Raw genomic sequence first — 19369 nt, forward strand, 5'->3', positions numbered from 1 at the left:
GAAGGAAGTATAGGCAGATAATGAGACTTGAGGAAAAGAGCTGGGAAGGCAGGAAACTGAGGCAAGAGAGAGCTAGCAAAGAAGCGGTTCTGAAGAAACTTAACGGCACTTAAATTAAAAATGGACTAGGGATTCCAGTCAGCAGAAAGGTGACCAAAGGATGTGGGATGAGATAGGCAATGGCCTGAGAAGCAGAAAACTGAGGAAACGATTTGTGGTTGAGTTGGCGCTTGGAAACAGAATGAACTGGGCACTATTGGCAGAAAATGGGCAAGCAAGGGAGGGAGCCCTTCGTTTATTTGAATTAACACGGCAATTCTTTGGTGAGGAGCTTCCAGTCCTCAAGTACTGCACAATCAACTCTTGCTACCTTTTTTTTTGTTTTTGCTTGTTCATTTGCCAACTAAGGCAGCTGCAACCCTTTTGCAGGTTCAACAGGAACTTGGCATGAGAAAAAAACGTTCAGAGAATATGGTTTCAATGAGCTAAGCCAAAACAATGATTTCTGGAGATAGAAAATTGCAGTTTTCAACCATAGCCAATGAGGCGGCGAATTTCCCTTTTTACAAATGAAAAAAACTCAACGCACCCTCATGCATTATTGATAAACAAATTGAAATGAATGGCAAGTGATTAATAATACATAGAGGGTAAATAATGAATAGTGCAGATAAATCTTTTTAAAACTGTGAACGGGGTCCAGTCAACTGAAAAGAGTCAAGTATTCTGAAATTATGGAAATCTGAACAGCTTTCCCCTATTCACTTGGTGATGATCTGCAAAATCCATCCAGAAAATATGTGCTAGCATCAAAACATCCTTGGAACATATAAGGATTCTTTATTTCAACAAATGGGAATTAATTAATTTTTATAATGAATGATTTTAGAATGTTGTTTATGTTGTACCTTTGTACTGTTTTATTGTTGTTAGCCGCCCTGAGCCCGGCTTCGGCTGGGGAGGGCGGGATATAAATAAAATTTATTATTATTATTATTATTATTATTATTATTATTATTCTGGAGCTGACTGCCGTCAGAAGCATCAGGCTAGACTACTTGTGTGGCAAGCTAGATTTCTCAAGCATAAAACAAAGAATGACAATCCTGAATAAATCTTTGTTGCAGAGCTCCTGTTTCAATGGGGCCTGAGCAAATAAAACATCAACCCAGCTTCCCCTTGCATTGTGTCCCAAATGTTCCTTTACTGGAAACTGTTATAGAATCATAGAATTGTAGAGTTGGAATCTTTTGCCCAACGTGGGGCTCCAACCCATGAACCTGAGACTAAGAGTCTCATGCTCTACCGACTGAGCTATGGATAAAAATTAAAAATAAATAGGTATATGCTTGCCTGTGAAATATTTAGGTTGCCCCAGTGAGCTTTCAGACTCATTTATTAAGTATATATATTTACATCTTAATTATAAATGCATTTAACTTGGAAACGAAGATGGATTCTTAGCATCACTTTGCCATTTATTTCTTCAGCCCAGGTTATTGTCATTTGCTTACATTTTGCCTATGGTGAATGCAAGTGATCATTTAAGGAGACTTCTTTCCTGGACTTCATTGTGGATTAGAGATAGATAGATAAGGTTTTGGAGTAAAGATCAGGGAGTTAGTACTGCGTGGCTAATCTCCCCAGATGCTCCAGTGGTTAGGCAAATCCTCGTAGTAAATTCTAAGCCAGGCACTGTTGGCTTTTCCTTTAACCACGGACATGCTCCGAGTCCTTCAAGACAACTGTGACCTTTTTATTTGATATTTGGAAGAAGAAGAAAAAAGGACACCTGTCTGAAAGTGCTTTAGGAATGATTCTTCAGTCAGCATCGCAGAGATCCTGGCACACCATTAAATAAAGAATGCTCCTGTTATCAAAACTGTTCTTACAGCCAGCTTCTTCATTAAATTTACTGTGTAAAGATAAAGATGCATATGTTTCTCAAGCAGTAGCATCTGCCACACTGAAAGATTTAGGTCACCTTCTGCAATCCAAGTCTCCTACCGGCAAATGACAGGGGAGGTTGCAAAATGCATTACCATTTGTGCCAGTGTGACAGTTAGAAATCCACCGTATCCATGAGCAATCAAATTCCTAGGGAGTGATGTAACACATCTCTAAATCAACTGGCTCAAAAGATTATGTTCACCTAGATACTTCCGGTGGCTAGGCAAATCTTCCAACATTCTAATATTTATGGTGACAGGTCTACAATATCCCCAGCCAAGCAGCAAAGAGGTAGTTGGGAAAGGAATTCCCATGTTAAACACACCCTGATTTATCTGCCAGACCTACTTTTCACCTTCCTATGCTTCCACGCTGCGCACCAGAGACTGCAATATTTATTAGCTTTTCCTTTATTTTCAATGCATCAGTCACTCTTGCTTACAACTAGGTCTGCCATTCACCTTGCAAACTGCAAAGAGGTAATATTTTTTTACAACACAGTTTGTGTGCTCTTGTGTTCAAAATGGAAAAGCAGGGGGGAAATCTAGTATTCCTACTCCACACTGGGGTTTTTTTATGTATTCCTGCATGGCATGACGCAGCCAAAATGTGCTTAGTTCTCCCCACTGAAATAAAAGGATTTAAAGGTGCTTAACTTTGCTTGAATTGCATCCTGCATTAATGTGATCTGAAGTTGGAAGTTGGCATGGGCTAGTGCTGAATCATCCCAGCAATGAAAGTTAGGTTTGGGTTAGCTGTGCATTCTGTGGCATTTGGACCCAGCCATTTTGGGGGGTCAGGGGAACACTGCTAGAAATGGGGGTGGGGAATCCTGCAGGCTGAAAATGCAGAAGTACCGTATTTTTCGCTCCATAAGACACACTTTTTTCCTTCCTAAAAAGTGAGGGGAAATGTCTGTGCGTCATGGAGTGAATGCGTGGTCCCTGGAGCCGAATTGCCCAGGGGCAAAAAGCATATCATGCTTTTTTTAAAAAAGAAAAGAAAAGAGGGAAGTGGGTGTGGAAACGTAGCCGCTAATCAGGAAGCGATCGGGGAGGGAGATAAGGGATGCTAGCAATAAAGGAGGCTGCCTGGAAGGGGGGAGGTAAAGACAGCAAACTTGCAAAGGGGGGAAACAGAAAGATTAAATCAATGAGGAGAGAAATTAGAAGAAAAGGAGGAGCAAAAAACTGCTCGGGCTAAGGAAAAGACAGTAAGGCAAACAAGAGGGAAGGGAGTGTTGAAAGGAAGCAGCTGATCGGTGGGATTGGGAGAGAGATAAGGGACGCTAGCGGAGGCTGCCTGGGAGGGGAGAGGTAAAAGCCCATGGATCCTCAGGATTTTTACATTGGGTCACCCCAAATTCACCATCAATCAGATCACATAGCATGTCCATGGCTACAGCCTGCACCAAAAAAATCACACATTCACTGTTTCCTGGGGCTGCAATGGTGCAAAAATGTGGTTACAAAGCACAGATCCACATGGATCCTCAGGATTTTTGCATTGGTTCACCCCAAATTCACCATCAGATCACATAGCATGTCTATGGCTACAGCCTGCACCCAAAAAATCATACATCCACTGTTTTGTTCAGAATATTTTTCTTTGTTTTCCTCCTCTAAAAACTATGTTCGTCTTATGGTCAGGTGCGTCTTATGGAGCGAAAAATACAGTAGTATTGCTCTGGATGGATAACAGTAAGATCCAGATTGCGCTAAAAGGACATTCCACCCAACCAGCTCATTCATTTCCAAATAGATTCTTTTGTAAGTCAGTTACTATGGACTATCCTGTCCAGAACAAATAGCTCTCAAGTATTTATGGAAAACGAAGACTTATTGGCTGATGTATTTGAGAACGGGGAAAATAGGTGCTGTCCTGAGTTCATTGGAGAATTGGTAGGGCAAAACAATACGAAGTTAAAAATTGCAGTGAATATCACAAAGTCATATCCTGCAATGAAACGATCATTCCATGGATGATCTTTAGCATCATGAATAGTGTTGTTGTACATTTCCCCCCAACAAGGTACAAATGTTCAAGATTTAAAGCCACAACAGCCAATGCAGCAATTAAAAATGAAAAGAAAAAAGTGTAAGTCGATCCTCACACTACCTTAATGATGCAAGCTTCACTGAACTGCACAGGACTCAAAATGCCTCCATCGGATGTTCAGGGCCATATGCACATGAGTAAATGTAGGTACTGGTGGAAGTAAAGAACTTTGAAGATTGCCCTGCCCTTTTCTCTCTTAATGAAAACAAATGGACTAGCAGAATAGTTCCTGGAAAGATTAATGTACTACTTAAATGTCAATTAAGGCAATTTAAGAGGGGGCAGGGGCACCTGTACCAGAACAGCTAAAACTGCTCAAAATCTAAAACGAAAACAAAACTTTTTTAACACCTAAGGAGGATCTGCAAGAGCAGTTTCACTCCATGTTCCACCTATTCCATTTAATATTTGTAAGCAATTATTGTTGTGTGGTTATTTTATATGTCCCAGGAAGGGCCATAGGTAGAGCAAATGCTTTTCACGCAGAAGCTCCTGGTTCAATCCTGGGTATCTCAAGGTAGGGCTGGAAATGTCTTGTATGAAATGCTGGAGAGTTGCTGGCAGTCACTGTTGACAAGACCAACCAATGTTCTTGCTCCAAACAAGGCACCTTCCTTTTTTTTGCCATATCATTTTTAGTAATTTTACAGTAATGATTTCCATTACAATCTCTCCTCTTATATTATACTGTTTGGCCATGACTTCATTCAAACCTTCCTTATGATTTTCTATCTTTCATTTCAAATTTCTGCATTTTCACTACTTCAAAGCATCATATTTTCTTATTCTCGGCAGTGCTTTTTATACCTTTCCTTACAAAGTTTCTTGCAATCCTACCAACGTGTTTGATTGACTACAATTGTCTTTCAAGCAATTTACAAATTTAGTCCAGTCCTTGAGGAACTTCTGGTCCTGCTGTTCTCAGATTATTCCCGTCATTTTGGCCAGTTCCGCATACTCCATTAACTTCAATTGCCATTCTTCCTTTGTCGGTAATTCCTCTTGTTTCCACTTCTGTGCTAATAAAATTCTTGCTGCGGTTGTTGCATATAGGAAAAGCTTAGTATCTTTTCTGTTAATGTCTGTACCTACAATTCCCAGTAGAAAAGCTTCTGGTTTTTTAATATATGTATATTTCAACATTTTCTTAATTTCATTATATATCATATCCCAGAAGCATTTCACTTTCTTACATTCCCACCACATACGATAAAAGGTACCTTCCTTTTCCTTACATTTCCAGCATTTATTATCTACCCTATAGAGTTTGGCTAACTTCACCGGTGTAATATACCATCTATACATCATTTTCATCACATTTTCTCTTAAGGCATTATACGCTGTAAATTTTATTCCTTCTTTCCATAATTTTTCCCAATCTTCTAACTTTATCTTGTAACCAAAATCTTTAGCCCAATGAATCATTACTGACTTTACTTCTTCATCTTTCAGATGCCATTCCAGCAATATTTAATACATTTTTGCCAATGTTTTATATTTGCTATTCAATATTTCAATTTCAAATTTTGATTTGGTATTTCCAAATCCATTTTTCTTCATATCATCCTTAAACATCTCATTAATTTGTCTGCCGAACAAGGCACCTTCCTATGTATTTGTCCTAGAATCTCAACTCTGCATATTTGTCCTAGAATCTCAACTTTGTAGGGCGATACTCCAATGGTGTTCCTTCTGTTCTGCTGGCCCCCAAAAACAGCAACAAGAGGATTCTTTAGTTTTCCAGAACACTTTGTAAACATGCAAGATGCAACCAGTACGTGTAATTTTATATCCTGGACCGAGAGAGGAAGCATGAAAGAAGGAAGAAGGCCTGCTAAAGGGAAAACTAAGCATGTGTTCCTGAAAGTTCATAGAATTATAGAGTTGGAAGAAACCCCAAGGAAGGGACCCCAAGATAGCTGTACCTCTCTCCTCTCCTCTCCCCCCCCCGCCCCACTTTACTCTAAATAGTTGTCATGGATCAGACCTTGGCATTGACCCTTTGTGCTACTGTCTCAGTGAGCTGCTCCGATGGAAACTTCCGTCCCAAGCCAAACAACTGCTGGTGGGCGGGGGACGTTATATAACTAAACACACAAGGACACTCTAGAACTTCGACACAATAGTTCTATGTCTTGGAAATAGTTATTTCTGAAATATTGCCAAAATGTTTAAACCCTGAGGCACCGTCCGCTTCTCAGAGGAGGCGAGGCTGATTTTTGTAAATAAATACTTGCATTTAAACTGAAGATACATTTGCAAAAAGAAAAAGAAAACTGATGTGCTCGCAGTGCAGTAACATAATCATTCTCTTTTGTGCAAGTTGCTTACTGTCCGTTTTGTTTTAGTTTAAAGTTTAAGGAATGACTAATATTGATCATTTTGACCACATCAATGCTTCTGTTTGTTTTAAGGTGCAGTGTTTTTCAAATACATCTTTTTTGTGTGTGTGTGTTTTAAAAAAAGCTTTATATTTATATTTTTAAGTAACTGCACTAGCCATGATTAACCAGTATTGTGTTTTGGGGTGAAGGTGGGACATTTAGGATAATATTATATGAGCCTAAAACCCCATGAAACCTTGTACACACTCCCTTTGGCATAGGCAAACTCAGCCCTCCAGATGTTTTGGGACTACAACTCCCATCATCCCTGACCACTGGTCCTGTTAGCTAGGGATGATGGGAGTTGTAGTCCAAAAACACCTGGAGAGCCAAGTTTGCCTATGCCTGCACTACACTGATATATAGAACTTAAGAACTGACATATGGTTTTTCAAGATCAAAGCAATGGTTAGTTGATCTGTGGTCCTGTCTTTCAATGCTTCGCTCTTTTTGAGCCTCACTAACCCTTTTTAAATTAACGCGCTGTAACAATATGCTGTAAGAAGCAATAGAAAACCTGAAGGAAATCAATGGACCAGGACATTTGTCACTTTCCCATTCAACACATGGTACTTAATGCTAGGAGCCTACTTGAAATAGAACCTTCAGTGTTATACCCATTTGACACCCTACAGTCAGATCAATAACATATTTCCTTTCCTCTTGCAGGTGCTCAGGGTAGTTCGACTTATAAAGATTTCTCCTGCTCTGGAAGACTTTGTGTATAAGATTTTTGGACCCGGGAAAAAACTTGGGAGTTTAGTTGTATTTACTGCCAGCTTATTAATTGTAATGTCAGCAATCAGTTTGCAGATGTTCTGTTTTGTGGAAGAGCTAGACAGATTTACAACATTTCCAAGGGTAAGTGTAAAACAACAACCAACCAATCAAGCAATCAGCTATGATTCTGTCGTCTTTCTTACAAATGCCTTTTTCTTTTAATTCTAGCTTTGTTAACGCCAGCTGTTTGGAAGGTGTGGGCAAAGATCATGTTGTTCCTGTGTGTTGGTTGGGGGGTGGGGTTTGCGCGTTTCTATTGCTTTGTGGAATGTACTGTGGAAAGCTGTGTAATGCCTTTTGTTTATTTACTTCATTTAGTTTTTAAATCCTGTGCTGCCTTCTGGACCCCAAAACAACTCTAAAAATAGCTTTACAGGTACTGCTCTGTGAGTCATTGGGTTGTGTCCAGTGCTACACAAGCAGGCTTTACACCCTTAATAGAACTTCTCCTTCCCTTATCCCTCTACAGCCCCTTGCACACACCCCAGATTTGCTTCAGAGGGTCCTCCAAAGCTCAAGAGCAGATTTTGAAGGGTGGCATCAAGCAGGATAAAAGGAAGGGGAAGTCTCATAGTGTGAGCTGATACCAGTTCAACTAGTGCAATGCCAGTGTTGGAAAAAAACCTTACATATTCATTTCAACGTAAGATCTCTTCCCCCTTTTTCCTGCCCCTTTCTCCAGATTTTTCAGAGTAGTTCCCCAATGATATCCCCTCAGGCACTGATCATCCAGGCACTTAGCTTCAGAGACAGGGACAGCAGTAGCAAGATCCAGACTGCTTTCCTTCATTTTTTGTGTAAACACAGAAGAATAAACGAGGAGAGCTGTAACTCAGGGTGAGAAATGTGTCCTTGGATCAGAATAAGAAATACGACATCCATAGAAAGCAATCTTAGTAACTGCCACCTGTTTAGAACAAACTCTGCCGCCATCTTTGGCCCTGAACAGCCATTTTGTGCCTCTTAGGCCTCAATCATTTTCAGTCCTTCCAAGTAGGCTCTGGGGGTTGAAAATGTCAGAACCTGTAGACTAGACTCTTTGCAAGACATCCAGGCCATGTTTTCACAAGCTGCCATAACGTAATGCTCCAGTCTATAGCTAAAGTGAACGATGCATAACAGTTACGGTGAGAAGGGCTGGCCTGATCATGAGGTTAAATAAGATGGCAAAATCAGCTGCTATTTAGTTTGGGTTCTTTTAAAACCACTGAATGTGGTGACATGGGATTTTCCAGCCAAAGTGTTAAAATGTACTGGAATGAACAGAGAATGAGGTGCAGGTAATGTCAGGAAATGTTCTGATCAGGGCCTTTCAACCAAATAAATGTCACTGATAAACAACCCATTAGCTCCCCATCTAGAAAATGTGGAATGGAAAGAGAGAGGCAAAATATGTTATTTTATAATTCTGGATACTCTGACTAAAATAAGTTCAAGTGGAGGTTTCTTTTTCTAACAGAAAAAAGGGGGAATTTTGAAATCAGACATGCCAATATAATCGAAGCTGGAAACTTCCTTAAGAGTTGTCTCAGCTAATAGAAGCTTCTGCACATATTGTGTGGTGTGATGTGATGATAGATTGATACTGTGCAGCGCTAAGATGTCATACAAAGTGAATACGTGAAGTGTCCCAATATCCACAAGCCAATTGTTGGCATACCCTCTTGCTGTCCTGTATTGCTTGCCACTAAGCAAGAGCAAAAGTAAAAAATGGCAGTTGCTTGCTGTCATGGTACCTTTCTTTCTGCCATTTCCCTAGATGCTGAAAAGCAAGTGTGCTGAGCCAAATGGGAACTATTGATTACTATGTCCATTAATGTCGCTGAATCAAAAGCCTAGAACTAAAAAAAAAGGGGGGAAGCAAAAGCGCTATAGGAACATTGTGGGTTTTTTGAAAAAAAGGGGAAGAAAAGGCAGACAACCTTCATTTCCTAATGCCTCTAAATTGCATGCTTTCACATGGTTACCTGACAAACAGTAAATAAGTAGAAGCTTATGGTCACTATGGTTACCGAACACAGCATTCTCTGGACCATTTTTGTCTTCTTATGTGGTCTGATAGATTTGTTTTCAGGTCAGTGTGAGCCTCTGAAATGGACTTCTTCAAGTGTGTTTCCTTCCATTTCTTGGATTTGTCACTTGCAAAGTCATGTCCACACTAAAGAAAATATGGAACATTTTATTACCTTGAATTTTTGCAATTAAATTGGCTGCCCTCTCTCATGAGAAATTGTATTTATTTCATAGGGCTTGGCTGGTACAGATGAGAAACTAGAGTTTCAACAGTTGAGCACAATGCTTTTTGAGGGAAGACCTGCACTTATGGGGCAAGGCCCGCTGCCCCTCCAGCTCTTGTGGAGACCCTCCCCAGAGCCCAGAAAATGTCTTCTTTGGGCTCTGGGGAGGGTTTCCTCATGAGCTAGAAGCACAGTGAGGCTTTGCTGAGGCTCTTCAAGTGTGTCCCCACACTTGAACATGCCTAAATGGGGGGATACGTGTAACGACATCAGGCAAGATTGTATTGCGTGAGACAGATTGCACTGAATGTTGTAGAATGGGAGAACTCTGTATAATGCTACCATTTCAGACCTTAATACTGGACGATGTTAACACTGATTGATGGATGAACCAAAAATAGTGGTCTCTAATGCATTTTAGCATTGGTCGGTTTATATTGTATTTTGGAAATAATTTCTAGTTGATTACCAGTATCAGAATCTCTAACTAATCTTCAGAAAGGGGGGGGGATCAAAAGGAACTTGAAGCCTCCACCACACAGCCACACAACATGAATTAATTCAAAATCCCTCCATTTGCATAAATCTCCAGGTCTCATTTTCACAGCTGTTGGTTCTGTCAGCTAGGTAGCTGCGTTTCAGATTCATTTTAACATAAATGGTGAAAAGTGTACCTTTCAACTAAAAATATCTTGCTCTGAAAGAAAGATTGCTACTTGCTGAACTTAAAATCACTGTATACTGCCTTAGCATTTTCTTTAAACTGGTGTTTTCCGATACAGAGAACTTTAATAATAGGAAAGATTTACGTGGAGTAACATTAGAATGAAGCATGTTTTAAATGGAAGGTTTGGTTGTCTGGTTTTTTTGTTTTAGCATCACATTTGTCCTTTCTAAAATGTGATGCTGTAGAAAATGAATTTATTTGGCATTAAGAAAGAAGAGAGGAAAGTTTCATTTTAAGTGAAACTTGCTACACTTTCTAAGCTATTGAGATATAAATGATATAGAGATGCCGAAAAGATCAAATAAACCATGAACAAGATATGTACACTGTCACCCTGACCCAGTTAAGCAGGCTTATGTCTGAATATCACTCTGGATTGGAAATTGTGGGTATAAATTGGAAATAGATAGGATACTCTTCATCAGGGGGAGGATGCAGCCGACAAGTGATATTTTGCTTAGAATAAGAAACACATTCCAGTGTGTATCTGAAAGTACATCCCCCATTCATATTCCCACACAACTAGTTGCATGTTCATACCTCATGATGAGAGCTGGATCAGGGCCACTGATAGTTAAGAGATTATTTGAACGTAGCCTCTATGCAAATGAATGGATATAAGAAAGCTGAAGGAGACATATCTGAGGAAATCTATGAGTGATGAAACTTCACCATATTGGACGTATTTATTTTTTAGCGTTTATTGAAAAATTCATATAAACTCTTCCTTCATAAGATATATCAAGGCAGTATAGAACATACAGAATACAACAAGATCAGTAAAAGTGTCAATAGAAGCATAATGATAAACTGATAAAAAAGCAATAGATACAGCTTCTGCAGAACTGCTACTTGTACGGAGTTCTAGAATGCAGGGTCTGCTGGGCTAAAGGCTTGAGTCCTGTTGTTGTTCTTGTTTAGTCCTTTAGTCCTTTAGTCGTGTCCGACTCTTCGTGACCCCATGGACCAGAGCACGCCAGGCACTCCTGTCTTCCCCTCCCTCCCACAGTTTGGTCAAACTCATGCTGGTAGCTTCGAGAACACTATCCAACCATCTCGTCCTCTGTCGTCCCCTTCTCCTTGTGCCCTCCATCTTTCCCAACATCAGGGTCTTTTCCAGGGAGTCTTCTCTTCTCATGAGGTGGAGAAATATTGGAGCCTCAGCTTCACGATCTGTCCTTCCAGTGAGCACTCAGGGCTGATTTCCTTAAGAATGGATGCGTTTGATCTTCTTGCAGTCCATGGGACTCTCAAGAGTCTCCTCCAGCACCATAATTCAAAAGCATCAATTCTTCGGCGATCAGCCTTCTTTATGGTCCAGCTCTCACTTCCATAAATCACTACTGGGAAAACCATAGCTTTAACTATACAGACCTTGAGTCCTAGTGAAGACCTAATGCAGTGGCATAGACAGAAAGCGGATAGGTGCTTAAAGGTGGCATTTAAAAAGAGCTTACAGCTCAGCTACTCATGTGCAGTGTTGTTCCTTAGGTTTTATGGAGAGATTGAGCCCACCTTTCCTTTCAACCACATGTTTGCTTCTGATGATGAGGAAAAACCAGCATGCATACAGGATCATCATATGCTCTGGGTAAAAATGCCTGCCTGCGATATCACAACAACATATAGGAGTAGACTAAGGTAGTTGGGAATCTTAGCAAGCAGAACTCTGAGGCACTGAAAACAGTCTTATAGTGACCCATTGCATTTTTACAAGCAGGAAACCAAACTCCACCCACATTTTAGCTAGCAAGGTTATGATTGCTGCATGCAATTGCAGACACGGATATTGGGTTCAGGATATTATTCGCTTGTTTCGATAAAGCGCGCCCAACTGAGCTTTGTGTTTGATTATGTTCTCTTCTAGGCTTTTATGTCCATGTTCCAGATCCTTACACAGGAAGGATGGGTAGATGTCATGGATCAAACTCTTAATGCTGTCGGGCATATGTGGGCACCTGTTGTCGCTATCTACTTCATACTTTATCATCTTTTTGCTACCCTGGTATGTTGTATGCCTTGCTGTTTCCTGTATTTACTTTTCTGAAATGTTGCTCGTGCTCATATGTGGATGAAACGAGGCACAGGAGAAATCAGATTTTACAACTGTCTGAGGAAGCTGCCTTGTATTGAGTCAGACTACTGGTTGATCGAGCTCAGTATTGTCTCCCGCAGGTGATTCTCTCTCTACTCCCGCATTCCCTTTAACTCAACTAGCATGGGGCAAGCAATAGCCAGTATAGCATCTACTTTTGCCCTGCATTGCCTCCCTGTAGCATATTGAAGAAGAAGAGTTTGGATTTGATATCCCGCTTTATCACTACCCGAAGGAGTCTCAAAGCAGCTAACATTCTCCTTTCCCTTCCTCCCCCACAACAAACACTCTGTGAGGTGAGTGAGGCTGAGAGACGTCAGAGAAGTGTGACTAGCCCAAGGTCACCCAGCAGCTGCATGTGGAGGAGCGGGGACGCGAACCCGGTTCCCCAGATTACGAGTCTGTCACTCTTAACCACTACACCACACTGGCTCTCCATACTGGTTTTGGTATGGAAGCACTCACAGGTAGCACAGTAAACTAGGCACACAGAATGGCAAATGAGTGTTCAGCATGGTTTCGCAGGTGGAAGCTTGCCCCTTTGTGTCTAGATTTCCCCTGTTTTAATTATTTGATGGAACCTGAAGTTCAGTCCTGCAGCTTATGGTGGCCAGTCTTTGCACTAGCACAGGAAGTTATTCGTAAACCACAACCATACTCCTTTTCATAATATAATATTGCAGATGCTACCTACAATCATGAAATCATAGAATTGTGGAGTTGGGAAGGGATCCCAAGTGTCATCTAGTCCAACGCTCTGCAATGCAGGAATGCTGCCCACAGCTGTCACTGGGTGGACTCGAACCACCAACCTTCTTGTTAACAGACCCATTGCTCTGCAAGAGAAGACAGGGTACCTGTCACAATTCCCAATGAAATCGAGGACTACAGTGAAGCAGAAACCTACACCGATCATCACTGTACTTTCCCTCTAGCTGTCATGATTCACAGATTATGGTCACTGGTGACCTCAAGCCTTATTGCAATGCGCTCCATGTGGGCCCAGCAGAGCAGTTTTTCAGGGATCTCAAAGTCCCTAAATAAATCCTATACCCCACCCCCTATCCCAAGTTCCTAAGAATAACTGGTTGGTTCCACTCCAACAGAACTCTAGAGTGGTTTAAAGAAGTTGGTTGTCTTCTGCAATTCACTTCACAATGAAGGAGATGGAGCTTTTATGAAACTCACCACAGCTGCATGATGGAGTGATAGTTCCTTTCCCTCTTTGGTTCAGATAGGGCAGACCCTACATCTGGAATGCATATTGAGTTTTCATAGTACAGTCCACCTTCCCCACCCCCTCCTAAAACCACACACACACACACACACACACACACACACACTGCAAGATGATGCAATTGCAGTGAGATTTGCCACTTCTCTATTACATTTGTAAAGTGGTCACACCACCACTGTTTGAGGAACAGAACCAGCCCCACCACATTACTAAGGGGGGTTCAGTTTATTTCCACTGCTTAAAAAAGAGGGGAAGAAGGGAAGTGAAGCCCTAAGAATATATGGTGACACAATGACAAGTGGATAAAAGATCAGGAAAATTTTGCAGTAAATGAGAATGAGAAGGCGGGTTAAAGCTCAAAAGTGCTAATTGTATGCACTTGGAGCTGGATCTGTAGAGAGCTGGAGAGAAATGAATAGCTTTCACAGCAGAAGCTGGAATGGAGTTTAGGTCTGAAAAACAAAAACTGTGTTCAGAGTAAAGTCTATTATTAAAATCCAGAAGGGAATGGAAGAAGTTAAACAAATAACAAGCTGAGGTTTAACTGTTCTTTTGTGATAATGTTCTAGATTTGTTTTTGACATTCGGTAAAAAAATCTCCATTGTGTGTCTATCATTCTCAGCTATAGAGACTGGAAATAACCACAGATTAAACTGCAGCGTATTTCACAGCTACTGCACAATTCCTTGATAATATCAGGCACAGCTTTTCAATATCATTCTAGCTAGGGCCACAGTCTGAAACAGAGTTGAGCTAAATATTTACATTTTTGTAAAAAAAATGCAGTCCAAAATGTTCCATAATTGCTATTTTATTGTATTTAATAGCATTTATATTATTATTAAACCCAGTCAGGTGGGTGAAGTATAATAATAATAATAATAATAATAATAATAATAATAATAATAGTTATTATTATTAAATTTGAGCACCATTTGGTGGCAAGGAAGAACAAATTTTTCATAAATGCACATCTTTTAGCATACTTTTTTTTTTTTAGTTGCCCATGATATCCTTTAGGGACGCAGGTGGTGCTGTGGGTTAAACCACAGAGCCTAGGACTTGTCGATCAGAAGGTCGGTGGTTCGAATCCCCGCGATGGGGTGAGCTCCCATTGCTCAGTCCCTGCTCCTGCCCACCTAGCAGTTCGAAAGCACCTCAAAGTTCAAGTAGATAAATAGGTACCACTCCGGTGGGAAGGTAAACGGCGTTTCTGTGCACTGCTCTGGTTTACCAGACGCGGCTTAGTCATGCTGGCCACATGACCCGGAAGCTGTACGCCGGCTCCCTCGGCCAATAAAGCGAGATGAGTGCCGCAACCCCAGAGTCGGCCACGACTGGACCTAGTGGTCAGGGGTCCCTTTACCCTTTACCTTTATGATATCCTTTAGAGCAGACCCTGTGAATTGGATGCATGGTGACTTGGTGGTTCTAGTCCCTTGTAAAGAGCCAACTCCAGAAAATGGTGCTGGTTAATAAGCCAACTAATTAGTACAATCCATCTCCATCTTGGGCGTATCTCCATAGAGCTCGTTTCTCCTCAGCACATGCAGGCATCACAGCAGAGCCATTTGGGGACTGGCAAGTCCATGCAAACCATCCATGTCGTACATATTGAACTCCATGCAGATCTCTCTCCAAACAGGTACTTTGCCCTTGTAAGGAATCGGCCATTATCATTATTATCATCATCATTATATTTCCACTTACTGGTTGCCTTTCCTTACAAAACATAACCCAAAACAGACCTTAGAGGTAAAGTGTGAAACCAAACACTGCAAAATGTAATGTACATAAAATAAATCTTACTTCTGTGATTGACACACCCAGGATCCAAGAGAAAAGGAAGCCCCTTTTACGTGTTGTCACTGACAAAGTTATTTTTTCTATTTGGTAGAGGGAGGCTTTCATTATCCGCTTCTAATATTGGGCTCTGTTTTTGAAATCCTTTTGTAGATTCTGCTGAGTTTGTTTGTTGCTGTTATTTTGGACAACTTGGAACTTGATGAAGATCTAAAGAAACTTAAGCAAGTAAGCTTTTTCATGTTGGATATTAATTGCAACAAAGCAATATTGTGTCCTCATTTTTCTAGGAAAATGCAGATGTCAACCACCTTTTCGAGAATGTGAACTAATTAAAATGCCTATATAGTTTACTTTCTGCTTGCCTGACAGAATGCTCTCCCCTTCCCTCCCCTGTGTAGTGTTTTGGGAGTTTTCCTGACTCCCCAGAGCAGATTTAGGGGAGCTGTGGGGGCCATGTGGGGGGGGGAGGCCTGTTGCGCTAGCTGGAATCCTTGTGTTGGGTTTGCTGAGTCCGGTCCTAGGTCCTGATGCACTCCATTTTGATGCAAAAGAGGACATTTGGGAGAGGCAATGTACATGCATGTACATCCCAATACATGCTGGAACGTGTGTGGAGGATACAAAACATGGCTGTTTCATGCCTTATTTTTATTAACCATCTGTAAGTAAAATCTAGAAACTTGTTTCTGAACTTAGCAGATGCACTCTTTACTCAACACCATCACCACGCAGAAAGTTGCACATGCAAAGCTGCGTACCATTAATATTTTTACCAATATGCTTCTGTTGCCATACCAGCAATGAAAGCAGTCATGGCACTACACTTAGTTTGCAGTGGTGTGTAAAAGGTGTGTAAAAGAGCATATTGTGAACCTCCTTGCAAATTCAGTAGTACTATGCAAATAGCTCAGAAGTGTCTATTCAATGCTGTCTTGTGCTGTGGCTTAAATTGTCCCTCTCTTTCTCTATATAAAATAAGTTTCTTTCAATATGTTTTGTTATCCATTTTATGCAACTTTACACATGATATTATTCTGTTGTTGATTCTGTGTCCCACGGAAATCCATAAGTCTGAGGGTATTTAAGCCATTCTATGAGGTGAAAGTACCTTGATAGTATTGGGGTAATTTGAATTACCGTATTTTTCGCACCATAGGACGCACCGGACAAAAGGACGCTCCTTGTTTTAGAGGGGGGAGAACAAGAAAAAAAAATTTCCCCCTCTCTGCCCAGCGCCCCTTCAGCGAAGTGGCAGGAGGCACTGCGCAGAGAGGGGGAGAATTTTCCCCTTCTTGTTTTCCTGCTCTAAAACAAGGTGCCATTTGGGGTGCGTTCAGGCGGCTACCTTGGAAGCCTGGAGAGCGAGAGGGGTCGGTGTGCACTGACCCCTCTCGCTCCCCAGGCTTCAGGTTCCTTTCGACCTGCTCTTTGGGGCTGGCGGGGGGAAGCCCACCACCAGCCCCAAAGAGCGGGTCAGGGAGCAGCGGAAAGGCGCTGCCATAGTCGCGCATCACCTCTCCAGCTGGGAGAGGGTCGCGGGGGGCATCTTTAGCCCTGCGCGCGCTCTCCCAGCTGGAGAGGTGACGCTCGGCTATAGAGGATCCTGCCATAGCCGCGCGTCACCTCTCCAGCCGGGAGAGGGTCACGGGGCTATGGAGTCTTCGCTCCATAGGACGCACACACATTTCCCCTTCATTTTTGAAGGGGAAAAAGTGCGTCCTATAGAGCGAAAAATACGGTTTGCAATCTTCTTTATATAAAAAAAAATCTTAATAATAATAATGCATCTGATGCTATACTCCTTAGCAACCATGTAAAGGAAATAGATATATTGATACATGTTTGTGTTTGAGGTTAAATGGCAATGAATGGAAATTGTACAGCCTGTAAGAATTCAATTAAAATGTATGCAGAATAAGCACAGTGACTTCTCAATGGCAGATTCAGGTAGGTAGCCGTGTTGGTGGTGCTACTGGACAGTTTTTTTAAAAAAAATTCTCAAGGGCAGTATTTGATGATAACACAATCATCTTAGCATTGCTGAGTAAATTAAAACATCAAGTAAGACAGGGAAAACGGCTGATATCCAGTGTTAGTCATAACCAGATTAGACCTATTGAAAGCAATGAAATGAATTGATTTCAGTGGGTCTACTCTGACTGAGTTGGGTGTCACCCATTGTCTTTACTGAGGCCCAAATGAATAGAAATGAACTTCCTGATAAGCTGCAATTTCATGCGGGAGTTTCTCTTTGAAGTCCTGCAGTTCAAGAATGACAGTCTTAATGCCAGTGATAGAGTGGCCTGGTAGGTTAGAAAGTTTTCTTATTTCTGTTTGTTGCCATTTATGGTATCAGAATTGTGTACATTCATTCTTTTGTATAGGGTCTGCCCTATTGGTCCTATGTACAACACAGAAGGTTGTTGCTAGCGGTTGATAGCCTAAAACACATTAAAAGGTGAACAAGTGAATGAGCCCTTGATGTTGCAACTCACATTGTTAGTAACTGCAATAGGTTTGCCTGAGTGGATATGGAGAAAGAGCAGACACCTAGGTTTGTTGCAGGAACTGGTCCCTGTGCATGCTGCTGCTGCTGCTGACTAGCAGTTTTAGGTTGTTGTTGTTTAGTTGTTTAGTTGTTTAGTTGTTTAGTCGTTTAGTCGTGACCGACTCTTCGTGACCCCATGGAACAGAGCACGCCAGGCACTCCTGTCTTCCACTTCCTCCTGCAGTTTAGTCAAACTCATACTGGTAGCTTCGAGAACACTTTCCCATCATCTTGTCCTCTGTCGTCCCCTTCTCCTTGTGCCCTCCATCTTTCCCAACATCAGGGTCTTTTCCAGGGAGTCTTCTCTTCTCACGAGGTGGCCAAAGTATTGGAGCCTCAGCTTCAGGAGCTGTCCATCCAGTGAGCACTCAGGGCTGATTTCCTTAAGAATGGAGAGGTTTGATCTTCTTGCAGTCCATGGGACTCTCAAGAGTCTCCTCCAGCACCATAATTCAAAAGCATCAATTCTTCAGCGATCAGCCTTCTTTATTGTCCAGCTCTCACTTCCATACATCACTACTGGGAAAACCATAGCTTTAACTATACGGACCTTTGCTGGCAAGGTGACGTCTCTGCTTTTTAAGATGCTGTCTAGGTTTGTCATTGCTTTTCTCTCAAGAAGCAGGCGTTTTTTAATTTCGTCACTGCTGTCACCATCTGCAGTGATCATGGAGCCCAAAAGAGTAAAATCTCTCACTGCCTCCATTTCTTCCCCTTCTATTTGCCAGGAGGTGATGGGCCCAGTGGCCATGATCTTGGGTTTTTTGATGTTGAGCTTCAGACCATATTTTGTGCTCTCCTCTTTCACCCTCATTAAAAGGTTCTTTAATTCCTCCTCACTTTCTGCCATCAAATGTTGTGTCATCTGCATATCTGAGGCTGTTGATATTTCTTCCAGCAATCTTAATTCCGGCTAGGGATTCATCCAGCCCAGCCTTTTGCATGATGAATTCTGCATATAAGTGAAATAAGCAGGGAGACAATATACAGCCTTGTCGTACTCCTGCTGTAAACCACTGTTTCCCAAACTTGGGTCTCTATTTTTTGGACTACAATTCCCACCAACCCTGACCACTGGTCCTGCTAGCTAGGGATGATGGGAGCTGTAGTCCAAAAGCAGCTGGAGACCCAAGTTGGTGCAAACCTTTTAGTTATTAGTCTCTGTCCAATGGAGCAGTTGTATTGCAGATCTGGATTTTTTCTACATTCCACCCATAATGTAATTAACATCATATCTGGAAATTTCGATTAAAAGGCATGCTTAGAAGGAAAGAAGTTAAGAAATTGCTCCTTTGAAATGGAAGATTGTCCAGACGATTAAGTGACACAGTGAGAAAAGGTTTTCCCTTGAGGTAAATATGATGGAATTCCTGGCTTTGTGCTGATTGCAGTTGTGAACTGTTCTACTGAAATATTGGTTTTCTTATCATGGTAGATAAAGCAGAAAGAAGGGGATGTGGTTTCGTTTTGTTTTTTAATTCGGTGACTTTTTGACTTCTCCATTATAAGTTGGCCACAAGAACAAGAGAAACAGTGTGGTGTTATT

At 41.5% G+C, this 19369-nt stretch overlaps 1 protein-coding gene across 8 annotated transcripts in view; it reads left to right on the forward strand.

The window, feature by feature from the left end:
• The window catches only part of NALCN (sodium leak channel, non-selective), a 187514-nt gene that overhangs the window by 107000 nt on the left and 61145 nt on the right, over nucleotides 1–19369 (forward strand). For all 8 annotated transcript variants that reach the window (XM_082218531.1, XM_082218533.1, XM_082218532.1 and 5 more), the window contains 3 exons: nucleotides 7062–7253; nucleotides 12004–12141; nucleotides 15426–15500. In XM_082218531.1, coding sequence (XP_082074657.1) covers nucleotides 7062–7253; nucleotides 12004–12141; nucleotides 15426–15500 — 405 coding nt within the window. The remainder of the gene's footprint in view (nucleotides 1–7061; nucleotides 7254–12003; nucleotides 12142–15425; nucleotides 15501–19369) is intronic.

The sequence above is a fragment of the Podarcis vaucheri genome (assembly GCF_965113315.1).
Source record: "Podarcis vaucheri genome assembly, chromosome: 4".
Taxonomy (NCBI): domain Eukaryota; kingdom Metazoa; phylum Chordata; class Lepidosauria; order Squamata; family Lacertidae; genus Podarcis; species Podarcis vaucheri.